Genomic DNA, 25,429 nt, shown 5'->3' on the forward strand with positions numbered 1-25,429 from the left:
AAAGAATTAGCCTGAGAAGCTCAGTTTTTACATACTCTTCAGAAAGAGATGTTTTGTTGAATGTTTAGCTTAGAGTTTCTTGACATTAGAGTTGGTCATTGGAATTTCAATTATAAACTAAGACCATGTTCTTATGCAGCCATATTTTCATATCACCATCTTTGTGGGGATAGATGTTCAATAAATGTTAGTTGAATTAATGATTGGTACTTTACTAGCCTAAAACTGTAGGTGGTCATTTGAGCAAGTAAAATAAAGCTTATTAAATCATAAATTAGGATAATAATATTTTCAGGTTTTCATTTTAGGAAAAGAAGAGTATTTAATATAGAGAAATTTTTTAATTAGGGAAACTTTAGACAGAAAACAGTTTGTTATCCCCCCTCCCCATCCACAAGGAATATACCAGAATTCAAGAAATCATACTCTAAAATCCAGATGTCTGCCCAACGACTGGCAACTGGTACAAGCAAGTATGAGTTTTCATAGTGATAGATATTTGGTTAGCTCTTGGCACCTGTCTACAGGAACACAACAGTGGGAAGGAAAAGGAATAAAGCCTTTCAAGGTGCCATAATGTTTGGGAGCTTGGCCAATCTCACTGGGTTTTTTTCTACTCTGCCATTGTTGCTATTGTCTTCCAACTCTTGAGCCCTACAGGCCCTTTCTAGCACCACTTCTTAGCCCAAGATGTTATAAATACTTGCACTCCTAGAATTATTTCCATCTACTTCCTATCCTTAAGTGTCTTTTCTGTTCCTGGGCTGCAGTCCCGTATCCCATACTCCATTGTATTAGCTGCTGGGCCCTCTATATCTCTATCCACAAAATCCTGAATCACCCCAATCTCTAATTTCTTGGGTAAATTCTCTCCTAACCACCTTCCCAGCTCTCAATATGATGAAATATTTGTTTTGACATTGCTGTATATTTTTTTTACAATGCTACTTTTATGCCCATAATCTCACAAACTCAGAATTTGTCTTTGTCCTGTGTTTGCTATTTTTCTCAAGAGCCAGTCACTTAGCTCTATTTATTCAAACCTATCAATTGATGCTTTGGGCCCTATGGCCTACAGACCTCATTTAATTTAATCACATACTCCTATAACCTCTGATGTGCTATTTAAGTCTTTAGGGGAATATTTACAAATATATCACTTGCTTTTCATTACCTTTCTCCTAACGATTGGCCTAGATTTGCCTTTTTAAAAATCTTTCAGTATACAACTTTCAACAACTATGATTATGTCATAAAATAGATCACTTGCATTGGCAATTTTACATATTTTACTTTGAGAATACTAAGTATATAGTTTTTCAAAAGCCAAAAATTAGAAAACATGCGTAAAACAATATTTAGAAATGTAGAAACACTATGTCTCTCTCTTTCTGGAACTGAACATCCTATATCAACACCCAATATTATTGTGTAGTAATCTCTTTAGTTTAGCTTGAAAGCCATGCTACCTTTAGCCAGTGGAATGAATTATGTGGATTGAATAATTTGAGCTATGTAAAAGAAAAAAGAATGTTAGACTTTGATTGCTCTTTTCATTTGTCTGTTTTAAATTTTTTTGTTGTTGTTATTGACAATACCTTTTTTGTTCATTTTGGAAAAAACAAAATAGAAAAAAACACATTTTTAAAAAACATAATGACCAACCAGAGAAAATTAAAACTACTTTTAGCACACTTTTCACAGCATATCCTTCTAGATCCTTTGCTCTGTGCATTTATACTTTTTTCCCTAAGATCATAAACTTTCTGAACATATTTTATTTTTCTTCATATTCCCTTTATTCTCCTCTTATGCAGGTGACTGGTAGGTCACCTCATGAATCCAGGTTTCCCAAACTACCTAGTTTAGTGAGAGATGTTTCTGATGTTTCTCTATTTCTTTTTATACGAATTTCTTTCATTTTTGTTTTTTTTTCTGTTTGTGCCGCTGGATAGCCTCTGGGATTTGAATTTTTCTGTGTCCCCTAGTAGTAGGGTAAATCCATATTTGTTATGTGTGTGGCCAAAGCTAAGCTGTAAATGTCTGCTTCCTCCCATCCTTCCCTCCATATCAGGAACATATTTTATGTCAATAAATATTTATTTACAGCAGCATTTTCAAAAGTACATTCTATTTTATTGATGAACTTAACTTAGGTAAACACCCTCTACTGTTGGGCATTTATGAGGTTTTCCCGTGTGTGTGTGTTTTGCTATTATAATAAAATCTGCAATAAATATAATTCTTGCTAAATTTGTACACATTGCTAAGTTTTCCCTTAGGATGAATCCTAAAAGTAGAATTAATAGGTTAAAAGGTAGGCTTGCTTTTTTTTAAGACTTTGATACATCTTGCCAAATTACCCTTCAGAAATCTAGCACTGAGACCCCCACAAGCAATATTGGAAACTTACCATATTCCCAGGCTCTTACAAATTTTCTCTTTTAATGTAATTGATAATGTGATGGGTCTTTGCTTTCTAACCACGCTGAGCATTCCAAATGATCGCCCATGTTTACAGAGTCTTTACTACAATGTATTCCATAAATCAAGAGTCACAAAACTTTAAAATTCTTGGTTGATGGTTTGTTTGCTTGCAACATTATGTGCTTGTAGTTTTAGGTGACGTGCAGTGAGGAAAGTAAGGGAAACTAGTGGTGATACCCTAGCCTCAGTCTCCCACCCTCCAAACACAGCACTCGAGGGCAACTATTATAAACTAACTCCTGCTGATCTCTAGGTTTCAAGGAGATGAAAAGTAGATCCACCTAACAAAATTTTTAATAACACTTTTTGTAGATAATGCGTTATCAAAGTTGTTAAGTTGAAGAGAAGTATACTTCTTTAAAACCAAATAGTAATTAAAATATTTATCTACTAACTGATTTGTCAGTTCCAGTTAATATTCATTGTATCCTGCTTGATTTTGGCCAGGTTCTTTATGGCCTTTTTAGCCAACCAAGAAAATTAAAATTCAAAAGTCACAAGGCACAATAAGCAATATTTTGTGAGTATATCTTTGACGTCCTTGGTAGGTAATTGATTAGGTAGTTCTTTTAGAAAAGTGTATGTTTGGGGTAAAAATTCCTACATAGCAGGAGCACTAGGTTACTGTGACTATGGAACATATGTTATTATTTTCAAAGCCTTAGTCTTAACCAAACTGTGACTTTTCTAGGCTATGCCATGCCTTTTCTGATAGTAGCATACTGTGAAAATCATGTGTTGCATTTCTGTGTTTATTTGCCCAGAATCCATGGAACAAGAGATATCTAGAGGAGGAAAACATTTAGTAGTTAAAGAAGAAGACCTTATAGATATTCCAGTTCAAGAAGTTAATGGATGCTTAATGGATGATAATGATGGTGGTGGTGATAATAACAAGGAAAAAGAGGAAGAGAATAATTTTGGGGGCTCTTATGTGTCTGGCATTCTGCTTAATGCTTTAGTTATGTTTTCTCATTTATTAAATGAGGAAACTAAATACCTGAAAGGGAAACAACTCTCCCAAGATCAGTCAGTAAAACTGAAGATCAAACTCAGATTTCCTGACTTTCAGTACAAATCTACTCCTCATTATATAATAGTGACTATATGAAAACCATTTTAGACATTTTAATCTCAAAAATTTCTAATTTAAATTTATAATTACAAATATCATGTGTGTTGGTACGGTTAAGTATTTATATAATGCAGGTTGAAGGGCTTTAACCTCATTTTATCTATTGTGCATATTCCTGAATAATAATTGTTATAATTTCCATTTGTTGAATTTTTACTTTAGATGTATTATCTATATTCTTGAAAATAAGCACGGAAAGTAAAATATTCGCGTTTTGTAAATGAGGAGCCTGAGACTCAGAGTAGAGCAACGAGCTCCTCTAAAGGCAGTCAGTTAAGTAGCAGGAAAGCTGGAATTCAGGCCCATGTCTGTTTGCCACCAAAACTCCGTTTCATTCTATTGTTGTTTATTAAAGAATAGCAAAATCAAACAAGCTTGAAATGATTGACTTGGGGTTTGTAGAAGCATATAGACTTTTCTCTCTGTTCTCTCTCTCTTTTGGCCTGTTTATGCCTCATTTCTTCTTGAAACTAATGTGAGAGAGAAGATAGTACACTTGATTGTGTTTTTAAAAAATTTTACACTGAGCTTTTCCCCTCTTAAATACTTGGAGAAAATATACATACATTAATAAAATTAAGGTGTGGTCCTAGCCTTTTAGCAGATTTTGCTATAGAATAGAGAAAAAAATATTTTTAGGAAGAGATTGAATTAGAGATAAGAGATCACCTCAATAAGTGTTTTCTAATTCTCATCCTTTAAATGATATATAAATATATTTCTGATGTTTCTTGATTTCTTTTGTTTCTATAGTTATGTGTTATACACTTCGATTATCAGAACTAAATTAAAACAGAAACTATTACTTTCTAATACTGAGTCAATGCTTGATAATATGTAAGTAGGTCTTCCCATTCCTGCAAAGCAGACTACTTCCTTCACATTCTTGCAGGTTTATAGGGCCAGCTGGATAGCCTGCTCTGATCTTTCATCCCCTGCTCTACTTCCTACCACCCCCAGTAATTACAGAAAACCCAGGGTCCTTTTCTTTAGTTCCTCCCATTTGCAGTGTTAGTCTAGCGGCAGCTCATCAGCCCACGTGCTTCATTGACTCAGTGATTGCTTTCTGATAATATTGTCTAGACAACTGATAATGACTTTTCTTTCTTTCACATGAATACAAGTCGGAAATCTTTCTTTTCTTTATTTTTGTAACAGAGGCTTATATCAATAAACATAAAATTATGTAAAGGAAAATAAATTATTTTTAATTCAAAGCTAAAGGAAACATCAATCCCTGCTAGAAAATTTAACTATTATTAGATAAATCTTATTAGGTTTTTCATAAAATGAAAAAAAAAACATTTTAAAGGGCCATTCTTAGCAATGGATCCTGTAATTTTTGCCATTTTTTCTAAAATTTTCCCACTCATCTAATTTATTTTGGAAGGCAAAGCCAATTAGAGAAGAATGCTTTTGAGAACTTCTTCCATATGTTATGTGGCTGCCTTAAAGCATATTTGCACTTGCAGGACAGCGTATTTTCTTAAATGAGCCCACTGATATTTTGTGGGTTTTTTTTTCCCTATGGCCATGTAATCTAGTGTCCTCTTTGACGCCAGAAATGAAATTATGTCTGATTTCCCATAGTTGCATTAAAATTGGCCCTGAATAGTAAAGCCCATTCAAGACCATGGTATTTGAAAATTTTTAAATTCTAAAACTATGTCCTGTAAATGATATAATTTAATTATACTCCAGATGTTTCATCTAAAATACCTTTTCTGTCTTTTCCTTTTTACTGTTGCCCTCACTTTTAACGATCCAACGGCCTACAGTGTCTTTACATCCAAAATGCAAAGCAGACAAATGGGCATCTCAGGGAAGAACATGACTAAAAGCACCAGCATCAGCGGAGACATGTGCTCACTTGAGAAGAATGATGGCAGCCAATCTGACACTGCAGTGGGCGCCTTGGGCTCCAGTGGCAAAAAGCGGCGCTCTAGCATTGGGGCCAAAATGGTAGCTATTGTTGGTCTTTCCCGGAAAAGTCGCAGCGCTTCTCAGCTCAGCCAAACGGGTAGGCATTTTTATGTTACTTTTGAATTCATATTTGAGTTGTAATCAAAGTACATATTTTTTTCTTCTACTCATTTTATTGCAGTAATGTATGGATGACGACATGTTCCAGAGGGAAAGAGGCATTTTAAACTAGTCAACCTTTCTGAAAATATAACGATGACTTTGTTTTTCAGTTATGAATGAACCTGCTTCAAAGTGAACCTTAGCCACTGTTCTTGAAATGCGTTAAATGTCTTTCCTCCTCAGGGAGGAGTTAAGCTGTGGTCTCCCTGCCTGCCGGTTGCTGATCCTTGTAAAGGCACTCTGATCTGTGAGATATTTGTTTTGCTTTAGGTTCCTCAAGTCGGAACCAGCCAAATTAATTTTCATGGCCAGCAAGTGTGGTGATGAAGATGACACCTCATATTTTGTGTGAATAATATAGTTCTTTTATTGCTGACAGCCTAATTTCTTTTTCAGTTTGTAAGCAGCGTTTACCAGTAGTATCAATTTTCTCACTGCAGTTTTATTTCCCTGTTAAAACTTCAAGCAACAGTATTCTCCAGCAGCAGGGATGGAGGAATTTTCTGCTGACAGCGAAGATATTCAAAGCTTTACTACTTGAAAATTCAGTTGCTAAATCACATCTGCAAAAAGAAATTAGATACAACTCTCCTACTCAGAAAAGCCGCTGTTAGCAATTAAGAAATTTGTGAGTCAAAGCAATGTCTTTTTTTTCAAATGGGTGTTGATAATTAAACATTAAATCCCTGGTATCTTGGAAATAATAGCATATCTTCTACTTAAACAAACAAAAGCTATATAATATGGTGTTTCTTTTACAGCAATAAATTATAGGCAAATGGATTAAATCTCATTTATGTTTGAATACTAGGGTTCTTGTATACAAAAGTCAAGACATAAATCTGCAACACAAAAGAATTTAAGGATATGTTAATTTCTGGACCCGGCTAATCTTGATGTTACAAACTATAGCAGTGATTCTGGAATTTGAGCCTTATATAATAATATTATATTGAAATAGTTATTTGATGGTATTCCTTGTATCCTGCTTGTGAATCCCTATATTTAATGTGGTTATTCTTATAAGAATTTTTCATTTAGTGTTTTAAAATGTTATTTTGCATTTTAACATAGAAGTAGAAATTTGATTTATGGACATAAAGACCATATTTAAATGCTTTTTAAATTACTACTATTTATACATAATTAACTGTGTTGTGCTAGTACAATAAATATTGGCCTTTTCAAATTGAATTTTTTCACTATTTCTCTGGCAGTTAGAAATTTTATTGCATTTTTCTCTTTAAAACTTTTATAAACATCTGTAAACCTAAAACTGCTCTAAAAGTAAAGTTTATTAATTAAAAAAATTAATAACTTAAAACGCATGATTAAGACTACAAGTTAGAGAATATGTAGTGTTAAACTAAATAATTATCTCCATTCATTCAGGGCTTTTTGGTAAATATTGAGCACTTACTACATGCCAGGCACATGGAGAACAAAGATGAATAAGAAATCATTTATGACGTGAGTTGCATATAATGTAGTAGAAGATAGATACTTAAACAGATTGCCTCAAGATCATATGTCAGTGGTAAAACCAGAATTACATAGAAAGTGTGCTGGATGCTCAGAGGAAGGCCACTTGACTCAACCTGGAATTCAGGAATGAATACCTGGAGAAGATTGTACCTGAACTAAGGTCTGAAAGAAGAGTAATTGCTAACCAGGTAAAGGACGGTTAGAAATGTGTTCCAGATAGGAACGGTAATGACCAAAGGCATGGAGGCACACTTTGTACAGGAACGGTAGGCAGTTAGTTGTAATTTTAACAAAATGTTAGAGTGAATGTGCCCAGAGATGAGGCTGATAGATAAGTTGAGACCAGATCATGGAGAGTCCTGTAGATCATATTAATTTATAGGTGATAGGAAGTGTTAAAAGGTTTTCAGTAGAGGACTGATATGATCAGATTTGTATAAAATATAATTTGTAGGACATTCAGGCTGCCATTTATTTATCTAACAAATATGTTTGGAGTGTCTACCATATGCCAGGGACTATCCTAAAGAAAACACGAACAAGACAAGAGATCCTTCTCTTAGAGCTTGTGTTCTAGTGGGGCTGCAATAAAGTCATCAGCCTAAGTCAGCATCTGGTAAAGAACATTTTGGGATAAATTAGCAGAGTAGCACAATAATTCAGACAAGAAATAAGAACTTGAATTAAGTCAATTGTAGTAAAGATAGAGAGAAAGTGATAGATTCAGGGAATTTTTACAGAGCAAAATTAGTAGTCAGTCATAATGATTTAGTGACTGGTTGGATATGGAGAGTTGAAGGGGTAAGGATTCCAGGATGATTTCTGTAATTCTGGCTTACATCAGTGGTGGGTGGTTGTAGTGCTATTAATGGATATTGGAAGTATAGAGGAAGGAGGGAGAGGGATGAGTCCTGAGCCCACGAAGGAGACCAAGAAGGAATGATCCTGAAGACAAGACAAAAACTATGAGGGAATAGTGTCACAGAAGCTAAGATTATAGAAGATTTCAAGAAGACAATGATCAATATTTCTCAATGATCAATTTCATATCTTTACAGCTTTGGCATGAATATCCCATATATCTTTCTTTGATAATATTTTTATTTAAAAAGTATAGATCTGTTGACCATACACAGTGATTCTGTAACAACATTGATTTAGTTTTCATGTATAAGTGGTTACAGATTTCTCTCTTCAAAAACATTGTGATGTTGGCAAATTTAAAAGTGTAGCTTTGTTCCTTAGTATATCATATAGCTCCTTCCTGTATATATAGCATAGCAGGAAATAAAGTATTCCTTTTTGTCATTTTCATTAATGTTCAGTGACATTATAATACTTAAAATTCTAATCATTCTTAAATTGTGCAATTATTCCTACCTATTTACCCAATAGCTTTTATCTATTGACAATGGAATTCAGAGTATCTCTCATTTTAAAGCCTAAGTTTAACTGTAAAATAACCAACAGTGATTGTTTTGCAATTACTGGACTCCAAACCTTCAATGGGTTTCAGAATTCTGTATTTGTGTGCATATGTGTATGTGTTTCAAGTAAGATTTTTATGTTTTCTTTTCTTAAGAAAAGAATTCAATCACAAGTTCCAACAGTATTTAAAACTGAAATCCTCAAATTTAATATCTAAACTATTTGATCGTATGATAACATTATCTAAAGTAATGAACTCATTTCATGATGGTGGATCTACAATAGATTCTTTGTTTAGACATAAATATATAAGATGTATTGAGTAACTTACCTAAAACCAAGAAATACATTTTTAATTAGCATGTTTGCATTTTCAAAGATTCACTTAGTTTTCTCTTGATTTTCCTGACCTCTAATGGAGATCTTCATGTAATTAAGTTACAGAGTTATCATTTAATGAATGATGTAATATAATGTTTTCAATTTTTAAGATGGAATTTATCATTGTAAAAATAAATATCATTGCACCAATATGGATTTCAAGTCCAGACAAGACTGCTAACTTGCCTTTTGAAGAATAGGAAACTGAGCAAAATGAAATCTTTCTAAAGAATAATGAAATTATTCTGGATGATATAATAGTAATCATATGTAAACAATAACTGGCCAAGGGGAAACCACTTATAAAGGTGCCTTGGCCAATACACATGGTAGCTGAGTTACATATCTTTTCTTCTGCCATGCTGTTTTATGTGCTTCTTTTTCTATTGATTGGAAACTCACCTTTAAAGTCACTGTTTCTAAAGATTAAGAATGACTAGGCATCATAACTAGTAGAAAGCATATAGAGAGAATAAGGAGACTTGGAGTCTATTGCTTACTCTGGGTTATGTAAGATATCAACTATAGCCTCTTTAAAGATCTGCCCAACATGACTGAGTCGCAGAGAGTTCATCTGACAGGTGGAATTAACACCTGCTGTCCTAAAAGGATTTCTAAAAAGATAATATTAAAAAACATATAAGAAAGTGCTTTGAAAACTTTAAAATCACTTTATAGATGTAAGACATCAATGGCCAATTCAGCCTTGGGGTGGAACCAAGAATTCTATTTTAAACATATAAGAAAGTGCTTTGAAAACTTTAAAATCACTTTATAGATGTAAGACATCAATGGCCAATTCAGCCTTGGGGTGGAACCAAGAATTCTATTTTAAACATATTTATGTTGAGATGCCTATTGGACATCTAAGTGTTATATGGTTAATTGAATACAAGTCTGGCGCCTAGTGAGTTAAGATGAAGGATGTAATTTGGGAGTAATCAGCAGGTAGTATTTAAAGCCATGGCATTTTACTTAGGGTAAGGCCTTGGATAAGATTCCTTAGGGTAACTTGAATCAAGAAGAAAACTAAAGACTGAGCCCTGGGATACTCCAACATTTAGAAGTCAGGAAGAGAATCCATCAAAGGAAACTTAAGAGAGAGCAGCCATTAAAGAAAAAGAAAAGAAGAATATGGTATCTTGGAAACCAAATGAAGAAATTATTTTAAGAAAGATAATCAGCTGCATCAAGTGCTTCTGATGGGTCAAGTTAAGAAGAATTGACCATGGGATTTGACAAAGTGGAGGAATTTGGTAAACTTTGGCAAAACTTGCAGTGATGGACAAAGCCTGATTGGAGTAGATTAAAGAAAATGGGAGGTGAAGTAGAGTCAGTGAGAATAAATTTCAAGAATAAACATAAGAACACAATATTTATTGAGCACCTTTTATGTGCTAGGCACAATTCTAAGCACTTTACATGTAAATTATTTAAATCTCACAACAATGTTATGAAGCAAGCATTAATTACTGTTATCCTCATTTTACAGATAAGTAAACCAAAGTAGAAAGAGTGTGATTAAGTTCCCCAAGTTTATCCAGCTAGTAAGGGTAGAAGTCTGGATTTGAATCCAGGCAGGATGGATCTAGAGACTTCACTCTAAATTATTGTGTTGTAGTCTAGACCAGCACTGTCAAATAGAACCTTTGGCAATGATGGCAACATTCTACATCTGTGCTCTCCAGTTCGATTTGGTAGCACTAGCCACATGTGGCTATTGAGCACTTGAAATGTGGCTAGTGTGACTGAGTAACTGAATTTTTAATTTTTTTACATTTTTAATTAAATTAATTTAAATTTAAATAAGCACATATGACTAGTGACTAGTGTGTTCTACAGTACAGATAAAAACTCTTTCTAGGATTTCTGATAAAATACTAAATAAAGAAGGGGCCGACGTGGTGGCACAGTGGTTAAGTTCGCACGTTCTGCTTCTCGGTGGCCCGGGGTTCGCCGGTTCAGATCCCGGGTGCAGACATGGCACTGCTTGGCACGCCATGCTGTGTAGGTGTCCCACATATAAAGTAGAGGAGGATGGGCACGGGTGTTAGCTCAGTGCCAGCATGCCTCAGAAAAAAGAGGAGGATTGGCAGTAGTTAGCTCAGGGCCAATCTTCCTCAAAAAAAAAAAAAAAAACTAATAAAGAAATAAGACTGTAACTTGGGGGAGATGGAATCAAATAAGAGTTTTTAGGGTTTTTTAATGAGAAGTGTGATACTTGTGGGAACAACTGAATAGGTGAAAGAGCTTTGGATCCAGAGCTTAACTGGAGATCTGCTGAGCGACCTGTGGTCACTCAGGGATCTATGCTCTTTTCATCTTGTAATAATTTCTAAGCTCACACAGTACTTTACATTTAAGCTGTTTATAACACTTAGTAACTGTAATCATTTATTTATTTGTCAAGCTCCTGGCTACAGTCTTTCTTATTTCTCCTTCTCAATGTCTGGTATAGTTTCAAATGTGGTGATGCTCAATGAAAGGCCCGTGTACTCCTCAGGGTGCATGATTAAGTTTCCTGGAGAATGGAAAGAAAATGGTAGAACTAATTTTTAGTTTTTAATCTAAAAGACAAAAAGAAATGAAGCATTACTAACATTAATCTATGGCGTTACTCTGGTGTTCTCAGCTGGTCTGATGTCAGATGGTCGTGTGTTACCTGCCTTTCTGGAGGTATTAGTCACTTTAGGTCACCATCAGAAAATGGGCAAGTGGCTTAAAAAGATTCCTGCAATGAAACTGTGGATCGAGAGTAATACTAATACTGCAATCACACAGAAAAGGTCACCTGAAACCTGTACTCCTAGTCAACCTCCTCATCAGCACTGATGAAGCCCGTACAGTGGCTCTCTAAGATCTGACGAGAAGCTCACCAAAAAGTTCCAAGTTATCAGGAAGATTAATAAAATGTAGATTTACACCCACTATTGTTAACAGTGAACATTACCTTGCGTTTATACTTTATATTGTCTATAGTGTGTCTTTGTGATGTTTCTTTTTCAACTATAACATCATTAAAACTAAGTATGAGAAAACTGGATTTGAAAGCAGACCTTCAGGAGCTCTATTTATTAGCTAACATAATGCCAGCGCCTATAATGTATAAACTTTGAAAACTTTAATGCGGAAGTTTGTTTACTGAGCAAATATCAGTCCAGTGCAGTTCTTCTCAGTGGCCTTCCCTGTGGAAGGTTTGAGGCTCTGTTCATCTGTGGCTTTACCCTCTTCGAGGGCCTTGGAGCCTTCTCTATCCAGCCAGCACGTGGAAAGTTTTTATGGGCAAGAATTGGAGATAGTAAAGTCACTTCTGCTTACATTTCACTGGCTACAGCTCAGTCACAAGGCTGATGCTGGAAAATAGGAGATTGGGAAATGTAGTCTAGGAGTGCTCAGGAAAAAGAGGAAGAGGAGTGGTGAGCAAACCAATATTTTTGAAAATTATAACACACATTACTTCAAACATTTTTCTTGAGAGCATAGTCTTATTTTACCATTAGGAATAATGATTTGCAAATACTTGTTGCATTTTTATCTTTTAAAATATTTGTATATGTTTTATGTATTATAAAAGTATAGTAGAATATGTGTATCATTTGTAAATAATTTTTTACTGAAATGGAGGCAATATTTTAAAAGATTTAAAACAACTGTTCTAGTATGTAATCCTGAAAGGCTTAAAACCACTGTTCTAGTATGTAATAGTTCTAGGTGAATGTTTACTGAATTCACAGGTCTATTAACAGGGAACTTTGTAATAATGAAGAATAATAGAGATGTTAAGTAGTGGTATTATCTTTTATGTCATTAGACAACTCAAACTAACACTACAGGATATATAACATGTTAAGGATTCTAACAAAGAGTGTGCCTTTAACAGTAAATTTAGGCATATTTCTCACTTTTGAAATTATAATAATGTTTTAGCTCTTACAACACTATCAGCCATTATTAATTGAGTGTATCATTGCGGCCAGCCCAATGGCACCTCAGTTAAGTTCACACGTTCCACTTTGGCGGCCCAGGGTTCCATGGCCTGGATCCTGGGTGAGGACCTACGCACCGCTTATCAAGCCATGCTGTAGCAGGCATCCCACATATAAAAAATAGAGGAAGATGGGCACTGATATTAGCTCAGAGCCAGTCTTCCTCAGCAAAAAGAGGAGGATTGGTGGCAGATGTTAGCTCAGAGCTAATCTTCCTAAAAAAAAAAAAAAAATTATCATTAGTCATGCCACTGTTGTTTGCTCATAAGTTCAGGTGCTTCAGTATTATAGGTGAGATAAACAAAATATTTCTTATAAGTGAAAGCTATTATTAACATATTGTTAACTGTGTTAAAGTACTTCTATAGAAAGCTAGTATCAACAAGTCTCTGAGAAAGACAGTAATTTTATTGTTAATGGAAATCAATTTAATATTTCTTAAATTTGAATTGAATTTCATATTCTTTAAAAACTTCAAAATAGACATAACATAAAATTTAACACCTTAGGGACTGGCCCAGTGGTGCAGCGGTTAAGTGCACATGTTCCACTTTGGCGGCCTGGGGTTCACTGGTTCAGATCCCGGGTGCAGACATGGCACCACTTGGCACGCCATGCTGTGGTAGGCATCCTACATATAAAGTAGAGGAAGATGGGCATGGATGTTAGCTCAGGGCCAGTCTTCCTCAGTGAAAAGAGGAGGATTGGCAGTAGTTAGCTCAGGGCTAATCTTCCTCAGAAAAAAAAAAATTTTAACACCTTAATCAGTTTTAGGTCTACAGTTCGATGGCACTAAGTACCTTCACATCATTGTGCAATCGTCAGCACCCTCCACCTCTAGAACTCCTTTTATCTTGCAAAACTGGAACTCTGTAGCCATGAAACAACAACTCTCCATTTGCCCTTTCCTCCAGCTTCTGGCAACCACTCTTTTATTTTGTGTCTCTGTGAATTTAACTACTCCGGTACCTCATCTAAGTGAAATCTTATAGTATTCGTCATTTTGTGACTGGGTTATTTCACTTATATTAATATCCTTAAGGTTCATATTTGTTGAAACATGTCTTAGAATTTCTTTCCTTTTTAAGGCTGCCTAATATTCTGTTGTGTGTATATATGTATGCCATTTTTTCCTCCATTCATCTGTCATGGACATTTGCATTGCTTTCACCTTTTAGCACTTGTGAAAAATGCTGCTATGAACATGGGTGTACAAGTGTTTTCAACACCCTGCGTTCAATTCTTTTGGGCATATACCCACAGTGAAATTGCTGGATCATATGGTAATTCTATTTTTAATTTTTTGAGGAGCTACCATACTGTTTTCTATAGTAGCTGCACCACTTCACACTCCCACCAGGAGTACACAAGAGTTCCAGTTGCTCCACATCCTTGCCAAAATACTTGCTATTTTTTTATAATAGCCATCCAAATGGGTGTGAGGTGGTATCTCATTGTGGTTTAGATTTGCCTTTTCGTAATGATTAGTGATGTTGAGCATCTTTTCATGTGCTTATTGGCTGTTTGTATATCTTCTTTGGAGAAATGTCTATTTGAGTCCTTTGCCCATTCTCTAATTGAGTTGGTTTTTTTTGTTGTTGAATTGAAAAAAAACTTTTTTTTTTTGGGAAAGATTAGCCCTGAGCTAACATCTGCTGCCAATCTTCCCCTTTTTGCTGAGGAAGACTGGCCCTGAGCTAACATCCGTGCCCATCTTCCTCTATTTTATATGTGGGACGCCAACCACAGCATGGCTTTGCCAAGTGATGCCATGTCCACACCTGGGATCTGAACCGGCGAACCCCAGGCCGCCGAAGCAGAACGTATGCACTTAACCACTGCACCACCGGGCCGGCCCCTGAAGAAACTTTTTTTGTAATAGAAAATAGAAGCTTGTTTTTCAGATTCTTAAGGGTCATCTGTGTATTAATAGCATGTCATGTTATTATTTATTTGTATTTGTCTGAATCTCATTAGATTATAAAGTTCTTGAGGGGAGGTACTATATCACGTTCATTTTAATGTCTCTGGTACCTAAGATAATAGTTGATATCTACTAAATACTCAATGTTTGTTAGAAGGAATGAATGAATGAATGAACAATTCAATTTGTCTCTGATATAGACAAGATGACTTAAAACTGTGTTCCTGAAGATGTTAAACTGGTACATTGAAGTTTTAAAATCTATAAATTATCTTATAAAAGTATATCAAATATTTATCATCTCATATTCTAGTGTTCTGTTATTACTATTTATAGAAAGAGTAAATAGAACTCTTGAAAGCTATTGTTAAGGAACTATACATTTACATCTAAAATTCAAATTATCTTGCATTATCCCATCCCAAACATAAAGATTACACTCATAATCAAATTATTAAAAATTTGCTAATGAATTCTTATGGTATTTAATCATTTCCTTAAAACACAAACATTACCATATATTTATTCATCTCATTAAGTAAACATATCAGAAAACTGAGACTCAGAAATTTCCTGCTGGTCAGATACACTCCAAAGCTGGTGCTCTTTAGGTAACTCCACTGTTGCTAACGGTATGTTTTTATAATGAGTTCGTTTCGTATCATTAAGGGGAAAAAACTTTCTCTTCAAAATAAAAATTTCTAAGGGAACTGCTTTTAATTTAATATAGGATTTATTTAATTTGATTGGGCATGATTTTAAGATGTAAATAGCCAAAGGCATTATACATGCTAGTAATCAGTAAAGGCCTAGTAACTGTAAATAACTAAACCACAAAGAGTTTAATTGTAAGCTGAGAAGTACCTACTAAGGAAAAGACTTTTTAATTTCATTAAAATTAAATGCTTAAAGGTTTTTAAGCATCAGAGTATAAACAGAAACACAGTTTTATGTAAAGAACCTTTTTAATGAAATTCTCATATACTCTGAATAGGTATATGGAGCTACTAGATGCTTTTTATTCAATTGAGTCCTGTTCCTGTTGCCTACTAGGAAGACTTCCAAAGAGACAGTAGCAGGTATTTGTTGGAAATTTAATAAAGCCTTAGCTGAGCAGTGTAAAATTCTACTAGGAGTAATGATAGCTCGTTCTTCCAACATATGGGAAAAGGTAGGCATTTTGGCTCACTCTTCCCTTGGGCTTGGAAAGCTGTTTGGTACCGTAGACTTTGTAGAATGGAAAACACTCAGGCAGAATCCATCTTTCCTCTCTGATATTGCTTTAACTGGACAAATCCCTCTAACTTTTTATTCTAAGATGAAGTTTTTTTCTTAACTGACACTTTTATTCACTACCTTGTAACATTTTAACATAACATTATATTGTTATTCAGTAAACATTTATTGAATTTCTAATCTGTGACAGACTCCATGGTATGTATTAACTGGGGTCCTGTGTATGGTATTTTAGCTCCAGTGGGAAAGGCAGGTCTTAACAAAGAAATAAAGTAATAATTAGTCAAAGTTACAGAGCTTGCCTTGATGGAGAAGTACCAAGTGGCATGAAAGTGTATCACAGAAGATAGTAACCTAGTCTGGCTTATCTTTCCATCTTCCCCAGTTCTTGTTGGATACTACCACATAACAGGATTTCAACAAATTTTTCTTGAATGGTATAAAATGTTGCATGTGTGTACAGTGCCCTTCTGCCCTTGTGTTTGATTTTTTTTGTCAATCTCTGCATTTATGAATATGGTCCACAAATAATCTCCCTGTGGGGTCAGTGTGTATGTGCATGCATGTGTGTTTTCTGTTAAAAACAGTTGAAAGCCAGATGACCTTTTGAAAGGGATTTAAATCCAATGGTATAGGATCTGAATTTATATACTGTGTATACTATGAGAGAGAGAGGCAATAGATTCTAGTTTAACCTAGATATATGCTTGAAGTTCACATAGTGGGAAAGTGGATCTAGTATACTTTTCTTAGTCATTAAAGCTTGGCATAGACATAAAACTGTAATTTCTGTAGCTTTTAGTCCAAAGAGTGGTTTTGCTTTTGATTTTGTTCTGGTATGTGAGAAATTCATTGCTTTTTTTTTTGTGATTGGCACCTGAGCTAACATCTGTTGCCAATCTTCCTTTTTTTCCTTCTTCTCCTCAAAGCCCCCCAGTACATACTTGTATATTCTAGTTGTAGGTCCTTCTGGTTGTGCTATGTGGGACGCCACCTCGGCACAGCATGATGAGTGGCGCCATGTATGCGCCCAGGATCCTAACCTGGGATACCCCGCCCTGGCCCACCAAAGCAGAGTGCTCGAACTTAACCACTCGGCCACTGGGCCAGCCCTGCAGGAATTCATTGCTTTTTACTTGAAGCTTCATGATTGCTTAGAAAATGAGAGTGGGTCAAAAGCTAATAGAGAAGTATGAGATGAGGTGGGGAAATATTCTGATGAGGAAATTGATGGTGAGGCAGCATGTAATGCAGAAGTTTAAAGAAGAATAGACAGGTGTAGAGACAGGAAAGTAATCACACAAAACCACAGAGACCCTGCAGGGGGCTGTGCTCATACCTGAAGCATGTCTACTTCAACACCTTTCAATCAAACCCTTCTTTCCAAAAGAAATATGGTAGCAAAACGTATGAGAATAGCACCCACTGGCCTCCTACCATATCCCTTCCAGTCCCATTGATGTTTGAAGTATCTCACTTCCTTGTCCTCTTTTGTTTTCCTCCTCCTGCCAGCAGTCGTTTTATCCTGGAATTAGAGCTGTGTCAAAGGAAAGACAGATGACCAAAGGTTTCTGACTTGCTATATCAGCCAGACTGATTTGTTCTCCACTTAACCAGTCAACTGTAAAATTATTTTACTGGAAATGACAATTTGATAGAGGTCTACTTCAATATGTAAAACAAGATTTCTTTAAAAAAAGTACACAGGCAATTTAAGAATCTGTGTTCATTTGACTTATTTCATTTGGAAGATTTTTCCCCCAAAAATAAGGACAGTGAAAATTGTTTTACACAAATTAAAATATTGTGTTTTAAAAACAAAATAGTCAATGGAATGAACAATGAGAAAGATGGCATATCATGTAACTAAATACATATAACTATATGTTTGAAAGTCCATTTCTTATTTCTAACTGAAATGGAAAAGTGAAGATTATATCCTTCCTTAAGGAAGAGTAATATTTCTTCCTTCCAAATCACACAGCTCAGTGCGCAATTTTAAAGCTACACAGGGTCCTCTCTTTGAACCATATTCTAGAATTTAATCCCATTTACAGTCAAATCTTCTTTGTTTTACATTTTATAGTGATGAAGGCCAAGTGGTTCACATTCTGTGTCTTTTTGTCTTTCATATATTTAGATATGAATTAGCCTTATTCTGAGTTACACAATCTCAACTTCAATAAAATTTCTCACAGATTTTGCATATTTGATTATTCCCCTTTTTATTCCTTTCAGTCATATTTAGTATTCCCTGGATGTGTATTTATTTTGCATTTATCTTAATGTGTAAAAATTTACACTGAAAAAAATGATAAAAATGTCATATAAAAGATACTTATTTTTTTCCTGGCTTTTTCGTGGAATATTTATGTGTGTCAGTAAAATCTTATGATGTCTCTTTGCTTCATTTTGAATAAGAAAACTGTGTAAGTTCGTTTAGTTTTAATCTGCTTTATCTTCTTGGTCTTTTATGCTCAATCATTCTTTCTTTATCTGTCCTTGGTGTATTAGCTTTTTGTTTTTAAAATACCCATTAGGCTTCATTCTGTTTCCAATGAGACATTTTAGTATACTAAAGTCAGTTAAAATTCCATTACATTTAAATATTGCTTAAAATTTTAAATAGACTATCAAACTAGCACTAAGCACTTTGATTTTTAAAAAGTATTATAAATTTAAAATATTTAATCAATATGATTGTTTCTAATAGAGGATGTCATGTAAGTACTATGGAATATTAAAAATCATACAAATGATACAAAAATTATACAAATCACAGACATTCTCGAAAAGCTTAAAATCTATTAGAGAAGGTATGTTAGATAGCATATCAGTAGCACAAAATACTGTAAGATTTCAAAAAGATCACTTCTGACTGGAATGAGACTTTGGATGACTTCTTGGAAAGTTTATGATTTGAGCCAGAATTTAAAGATTAAATAGCATGTCAATGAAATGATTGAGACGTGCATGTCAAGCATAGGAAACTTTAGTAGTATAGGGTAAATAGAGAAAAATATAGAGTATGCATTGGAGAAAGATCAGTGATCTAATTTGACTAAAGGATTGGTTTTCAAACTTTTTTCTAAGCAATTGGAGCCCTTTTAATTTTTGGAAAAGTCAGACAGTACAATTTGTAAACAGGTGTTCAGAGGGGACAAGGAACTGAACTATGTTCAGTGTACCTGGAGTGTAGAGTATAAGGCGTAGAGTTCACATATAAGGCTGGAGAGTTGTGCAAAGGACAGATCATGGAATATCTTAAAAGTCTTGTTCAGGATATTGAATTTTATCCTAAAAGTATTGACACTTTTGCCAAAGAGAGAAAGGTTAGAGTCAGGGAGAATCTGGTGGAGAGCTTTGCAGCGATTTTTCAAGAGAGGGTAGGGGCCTGGCCTACCAGGTAGTAAGGGGGATGGAGAGACATGAATGGGGATGATAGAGAGAATCAGTGAGACTTGATGGTAGATTAGAGGTGGGGGAGAAAGAGGAATCAAAGCTGATTTCTGAAAGTCTGGCTTGGGCAACTGGGTATCAAGTATTTTGCTATTTTTTGAGATAGAAGAACCAGACAGGGAACAGTGAGAACCATGAGGTAACTTTGATGAATACAAATACGTGTTAGTATTTACTGTGTACCAGGCACTGTGCCAAGTGCTTCAGATGCGCTATCTTTAATGCATTATCTATTAATTGTCTTTAATGCATTACCTAATTTAATTCTGAATAAGTATTAGCTTTTAAAATGTGAAGAAGGCCAAGTGATCAGTGCTTAAGGAGGAAACGGGTAGTGAAAAGTAGAGGGAGCCACTGCAGAATAGCAAAGGGGAAACAGCTCTCGTTCTGGTGCTGGCGAACTATGGGCCACAGGCCACATTTGACCATGCTGCTTTTTATTCTTGACAAATTTTTTTTTAATTTGATAAAGTTTTATTGGAACACAACCAAGTTTATTTGTTTATGTACTGTCTATGATTACTTTTGCGCTACAGTGGCTCAGCTGAATGGTTACCAAAGAAACTCATGACACAGAAAGTCTAAAATATTTACCATCTGGCCCTTTACAGAAAGAGTTTGCCAAGCCCTATTCTAGTTTGGTGCAGGAGGGGATCCAAATGCAATTTTACTCTCCACAATGAGAAAAATTGTTTTTTGTGTGGACATAAAGGGAAGAGAGTAATTGAAGATACAAGAAAGGAAATGACCAAGTGTGAACATCCGCGCCCAAGCATTTTATTGGATAATTTAAAAATCTCCAAATATAAGAAATACTTTAAACGTCACTTAGTTCAGCCAGCCTTCTACCTCATGCTTAATCTTCAGTTCTTTCTAAACTTGAAAAGCAATTCTCTACTCTTGCTAAGCTGATCACATCAAGATTATCCCGTCAAGAAGCTTTGCTCCATTGTTGTGAGAGAGTGGAATTTTCCACTAAAATAGCCTTGAAATTTTATGTATGCATTTGTTGGCTATCTAGCACATTTTTGTACTCTCTGCACAAAATGACAGCTGACCTATTTACCACCTCTGCTTTTGGTTTACTGAACAATGCTTCCTCTCATCTTTGGTCTTGTTTTATACTTTTTGATTAATATAGTATGGGTATTTTTTATTGCTTTTTTTCTCCCCAAATCCCCCCAGTGCATAGTTGTATATTTTAGTTGTGGGTCCTTCTAGTTGTGGCATATGGGATGCCACCTCAACATGGCCTGATGAGTGGTGCCATGTCCACACCCAGGATCCAAAGTGGCAAAACCCTGGGCCTCCGAAGTGGAGCATGTGAACTTAACCACTCGACCAGGGGGCCAGCCCCTATAGTTTAAGTATGTAAGACTTATATAGCATACTTATACAGCATAAGTATTTAAGTATTGTAAAACAAGTATAACAAACTTAATACTCATCCATTAAAAGAAAAATTATTGGAGCTGGCCCCTTGGCATAGTGGTTAAGTTCAGTGCACTCCACTTCAGCCACCTGGGTTTGTGGGTTCAGATTCTGGGCGCAGACCTACATCACTCAACAGCCATGCTGTGGCAGTGACCCACATATAAAGTGGAGAAGGATTGGCCCAGATGTTAGCTCAGGGCTAATCTTCCTCAAGGAAAAGAAGAGGTGGATTGGCAACAGTTGTTAGCTCAGGGCTAGTCTTCCTAAGCAAAAAAGAAATAAAGAAAGAAAAATTCTTTGCAATGAGTGTTCATTATAATTTCTCCACTTTATCCAGAAAGCTGTTGGAAAACCTTTATTTCTTACCCTATAACTTATAATTACTCTTTCTGGGTTCTGTCAGTCTTCAAGAAAAATGACACGATTGTGGTAGTTAGGCAATGCTTCTTCCAGATATGTGCAGTTTGGGAAGCTTTGTTCTCTATGGATAATTGTAGGTTAAGTTTGACTGCGATTGTTTATTTTAATGAACATCAGATTGTGTTAGTGAAGTAATATTCAGTATTTTTTATTATGGATTTGGTCATAAGAGTTTCCATAATGTTAAGAAAAAAACCTCTGTTTTATACAAAAGGAAGAGGTACAGCTATTTCTTTCTTAAAATCTTTACTGCTGTGGCTTTTCTGACTTTTTAAATTGAATCTGATTCTAGGACTTAGAGTCTCATAGTCTGGAGATAATGGATAACATCAAAGGAACGTTTTAGCCATTACTAAAAATGTTTGGGAAGGAGGAGCAGAATAAGTGAAACTTAAAGCAGATCCTTGGGCTAGTTGGTAATAAGTTCCAAAATTCTTTTTGTAGGGATGAAGGCTAAATGCCAAGATGAAAGATTCTGGGCTTAAAATGGCACATAGGGCTTAAAAATTTTTTTAAAAGTTCAGGAGTAATGCTAATATGTCATCTTCTTGATATCTGTTTATTTACCGTCATATTCATTGAGGGGAAAAAAATGCTTTTGTTCTTAAGCCAAGTAAACCAGAGACGGGAGACACAGCAGGAGGATAATGGACATTTACTGGAGCACCAGCCATGTTCTAAATGATTAACTCTTTTAATCCCCATATTTGCTCTTTGAAGTGGGAATTATGATCCCTACTTTTCATTTCCTATATGAGGAAACTGAAAGAAACAATGGAAAGAAGGGCCATGTGGGAAGGAGGGAAGGAGAGAAAACAATGCTTTGAGCAAGTGCTACTCAAAGTTGCGAAGCAGGTAAATTTTCTCTGGTCGTCTCTACTTTCTGTTATCTTTGAATGGGTTCCCTTTCTTTCTATAGCTGATACCCTTTAAGTATTTCCAGATTCTTTCACCCTTTTCTTTGCTCAGGAAATAATTGACTAACTCATTCCCATCAAGATATGGAATACTTGGAAATGCTTAAATATCTCTGCAAGTATTTGTATTTTCAGAATTGGAAAGTCTTAAACTGGAATAGTGAAGCTGTAACGGTGAGATTTCAAGCATCAGCAAGTGGAGAGAACAGTTTGGAGAGGCAGAGGGCCTTCCTGTATCTCCAAAATCACTCCATAATGATTATATAATCTCCTTTCTTTTCCATACTCAAGTGCACCTTTGAAGAGCTGCCATTTTTGTTAAATCAAAAGATGTGTTACCTGCTAAAATATCGTTTTAGCATGATGACTTTTCAGTAACTTTTAAGTTGCAGTAACAAGCACAGAGATTTCTCTATTCATTTTTTATTTTTTAATTTTATTTTTTATCTATTTATTTTATTATTTTTAGATATTGAATCCCTCTCAAATATGTGGAAACTTACTGTTCATAAAGATGGATTTTGAAGAACAGAGATAAAAGGAGAAAGAACAATTAGAGAAAAGTACATCATCATTAGTTAAAGCTTTCACACCTTGAAGAAGTTCTTTCTGTGAAGGTTGAAGATATAATATCTGAAGCATCACTAACAAGCCCAGTAATCTTTATAGACCCAGGATGGGGCACAGTTTGTAGAGCTGGCCAGTCACTTATGTATCTTCTCTTCTTTCACTCTTTTTTCCTCCTAAGAGCAAAAAGAACTGAACCAAACTGCATACTCCTCTTTATGCCAGAACAGGCATTAAATTCGTAGCTATGATCCAAAACCAGTCCAATTTCTCAGGTTAGCAAATTCATTCTCTCTCTCTCTCTCATATTGTTCTATCTACAGTTCCATCTGAGGCAGGAAATATATCAATCTCAAGCGTCCTTGGCCCGACTGTTTCATATCTGTTATTCTAACTTGCTTACATCTGTGCTATCTTGCATTGACCCCTGGCAACATGTGCTCCCTTACTTCTGGCTTCTTGGCCAGTAACTGATTCATGACCTTGCCTATATCTCCAGCTCTCCAACTCTGGCTTCTTTTCCTGTCTTTCATTCTAAACTCACCCAAAGAACTAAAGTACTGGGTAGATTCGCTAAGGATCTCTCTTCTGGGTGTAATAACATGCTGAATCACAATGTAGAAACCAATTCTCTGATTGGATTATAACCTTGCTGCCACCACCATTACTACCACTACCATCATCATACTTGCCAGTCTGTTCCTGCACACTAGTCCTGGCCTGGCTTTAGATCATAATGGGCTTGGTTCCATTCTCTCAGGCTTTAAGCTATTGGTTTATTTATTCCCTCCTTCTTGCTTGTGAAACTATAGAAACTGTTTCCATAGTAACAGTAATAGTATTTCCATAGCTATGGAAAGACAAGTTAAACCCCTTTCCATAGTGAAGAAAAGATATATAAGCACACTATATGGTAATTTTCTTTTTGAAGAAAAAAATTAAACAGAAATAATTGAATGACCATTGTATTGCTTCCACCAGGCTTTCTCAAAATTTCTGTATGATATAGAAGTTATTTATAGTTTTCAACTTACATCTGAAGAAGAGAATTAGCACACAGTTTTATGTATTGCTCCTATTTTATCATTAGCAACCTTTACAAATACTTACTTACCACAAGCAGTGAGGTTACTTGACGTGTAAAAAATGTGACAAATTTAACAAGTGAATTGATATCAACACGTGGAAAGTCAATATACACATGTGCATAGAATAGTTCCATAATATGTCAATCAGCTATAATATGTTTAAATATAATTCACTATATTTATGATTAATAATATATTGTATTTCATTTACATCTAAAGTAGATAACCACATTTTTTAAAAGTTGAATTACTTTTCTCACTTAGTAGAATAAGACAGGTAGTAAGATCATTTCATGAATGTGAAATTGAAGCAAAAAATGTTAAATGACTTTCTCGAGGTCTCATTGTAATACTAATAATTAAGCAAAGGTAAAACCTAGTTAGTTTTTAATAATGTGGTCATGCTGCCTTTGTACTAGTAAAATTTCTTTTTAAATTCGTGGCTGTTTTCATGAAGAGTACATTAAGGTAGCAAATTTATATGTAATATCTACTGTTTTCAGAACTAAGCTGACTCCTTGCTTAATAAGATCTCACAAATATGTGCTTGATTTCTAGCTTTTACGTGTCAGTCAAGATGAAGTGCTACTGAAAAATTTTCCTAACATAAATGATTATTAAGGTAAAATAAATGTAAATGCTTATAGATGATTTCTTCAAATTAGTAACACAGGCAAAGAAGGAAGAATCACACACTGGATACATGAATATAAGATAGTAACAGACCGAAGTAAAATGGTATTTAGTAATGGGGTCTCCTTGCTTTCTTGGTTCCAGACTTAAAGGAAGATATCCAAATTGCAGATAAGGAACTCTAGTGATGATGGTGTTGACCACATGGAAGCAGAGGAGAAACGAGGATGGACTAGAGTGGGAGAGATTATATTAGTTTTCGATTGCTACTGTAACAAATTACCACAAATTTAGGGGCTTAAAACAATGCAAGTTTATTATCTCACACTTTGTGTAGACAGAATTCCAAACACAGCGCGGCTCAATTGGTTCCCTGCCTTGAGTCTCACAAGGCCAAAATCAAGGTGTTGGCGGGACTATGTTCCTTTCTTGTGGTTCTGAGGATGAATCCTCTTCCAATCTCATTCAGGTTGTTGGCAGAATTCCATTCCATGCAGTTGTGGGACTGAAGTCCCCATTTCTTTGTTGACTGTCAGCTGTGGACCATACTCAGCTTCTAGAGCTGAGCAGTTTGTAGAACCTGCATTTCTTGGTTCATGGATCCCTTCTTCCATTTTCAAAGCCAGCAATGGCAGGTCTCATTCTTCTCCCACTTCCATTCTCTCTGACTTCTGCTTCATCCCTCCACTACTTCCCTCTTCCAATGCAACTCTGTAACTGATTCTTCCCCCTTCTTCTTCTGCTTTTAAGGGCTCACTTAATTA

At 35.3% G+C, this 25,429-nt stretch overlaps 1 protein-coding gene across 49 annotated transcripts in view; it reads left to right on the plus strand.

Annotated features, from left to right (window-relative positions):
- RIMS2 (regulating synaptic membrane exocytosis 2) overlaps positions 1-25,429 on the plus strand; it is a 572,997-nt gene that overhangs the window by 479,908 nt on the left and 67,660 nt on the right. For 26 of the 49 annotated variants that reach the window (XM_070481448.1, XM_070481450.1, XM_044743842.2 and 23 more), the window contains one exon: positions 5,401-5,642. The exons of the other annotated variants lie outside the window; for them this stretch is intronic. In XM_070481448.1, the coding sequence (XP_070337549.1) occupies positions 5,401-5,642 (242 nt within the window). The remainder of the gene's footprint in view (positions 1-5,400; positions 5,643-25,429) is intronic. 49 annotated transcript variants of the gene reach the window in all.

Source organism: Equus asinus, chromosome 12 (assembly GCF_041296235.1).
Source record: "Equus asinus isolate D_3611 breed Donkey chromosome 12, EquAss-T2T_v2, whole genome shotgun sequence".
In the NCBI taxonomy this organism is placed as follows: domain Eukaryota; kingdom Metazoa; phylum Chordata; class Mammalia; order Perissodactyla; family Equidae; genus Equus; species Equus asinus.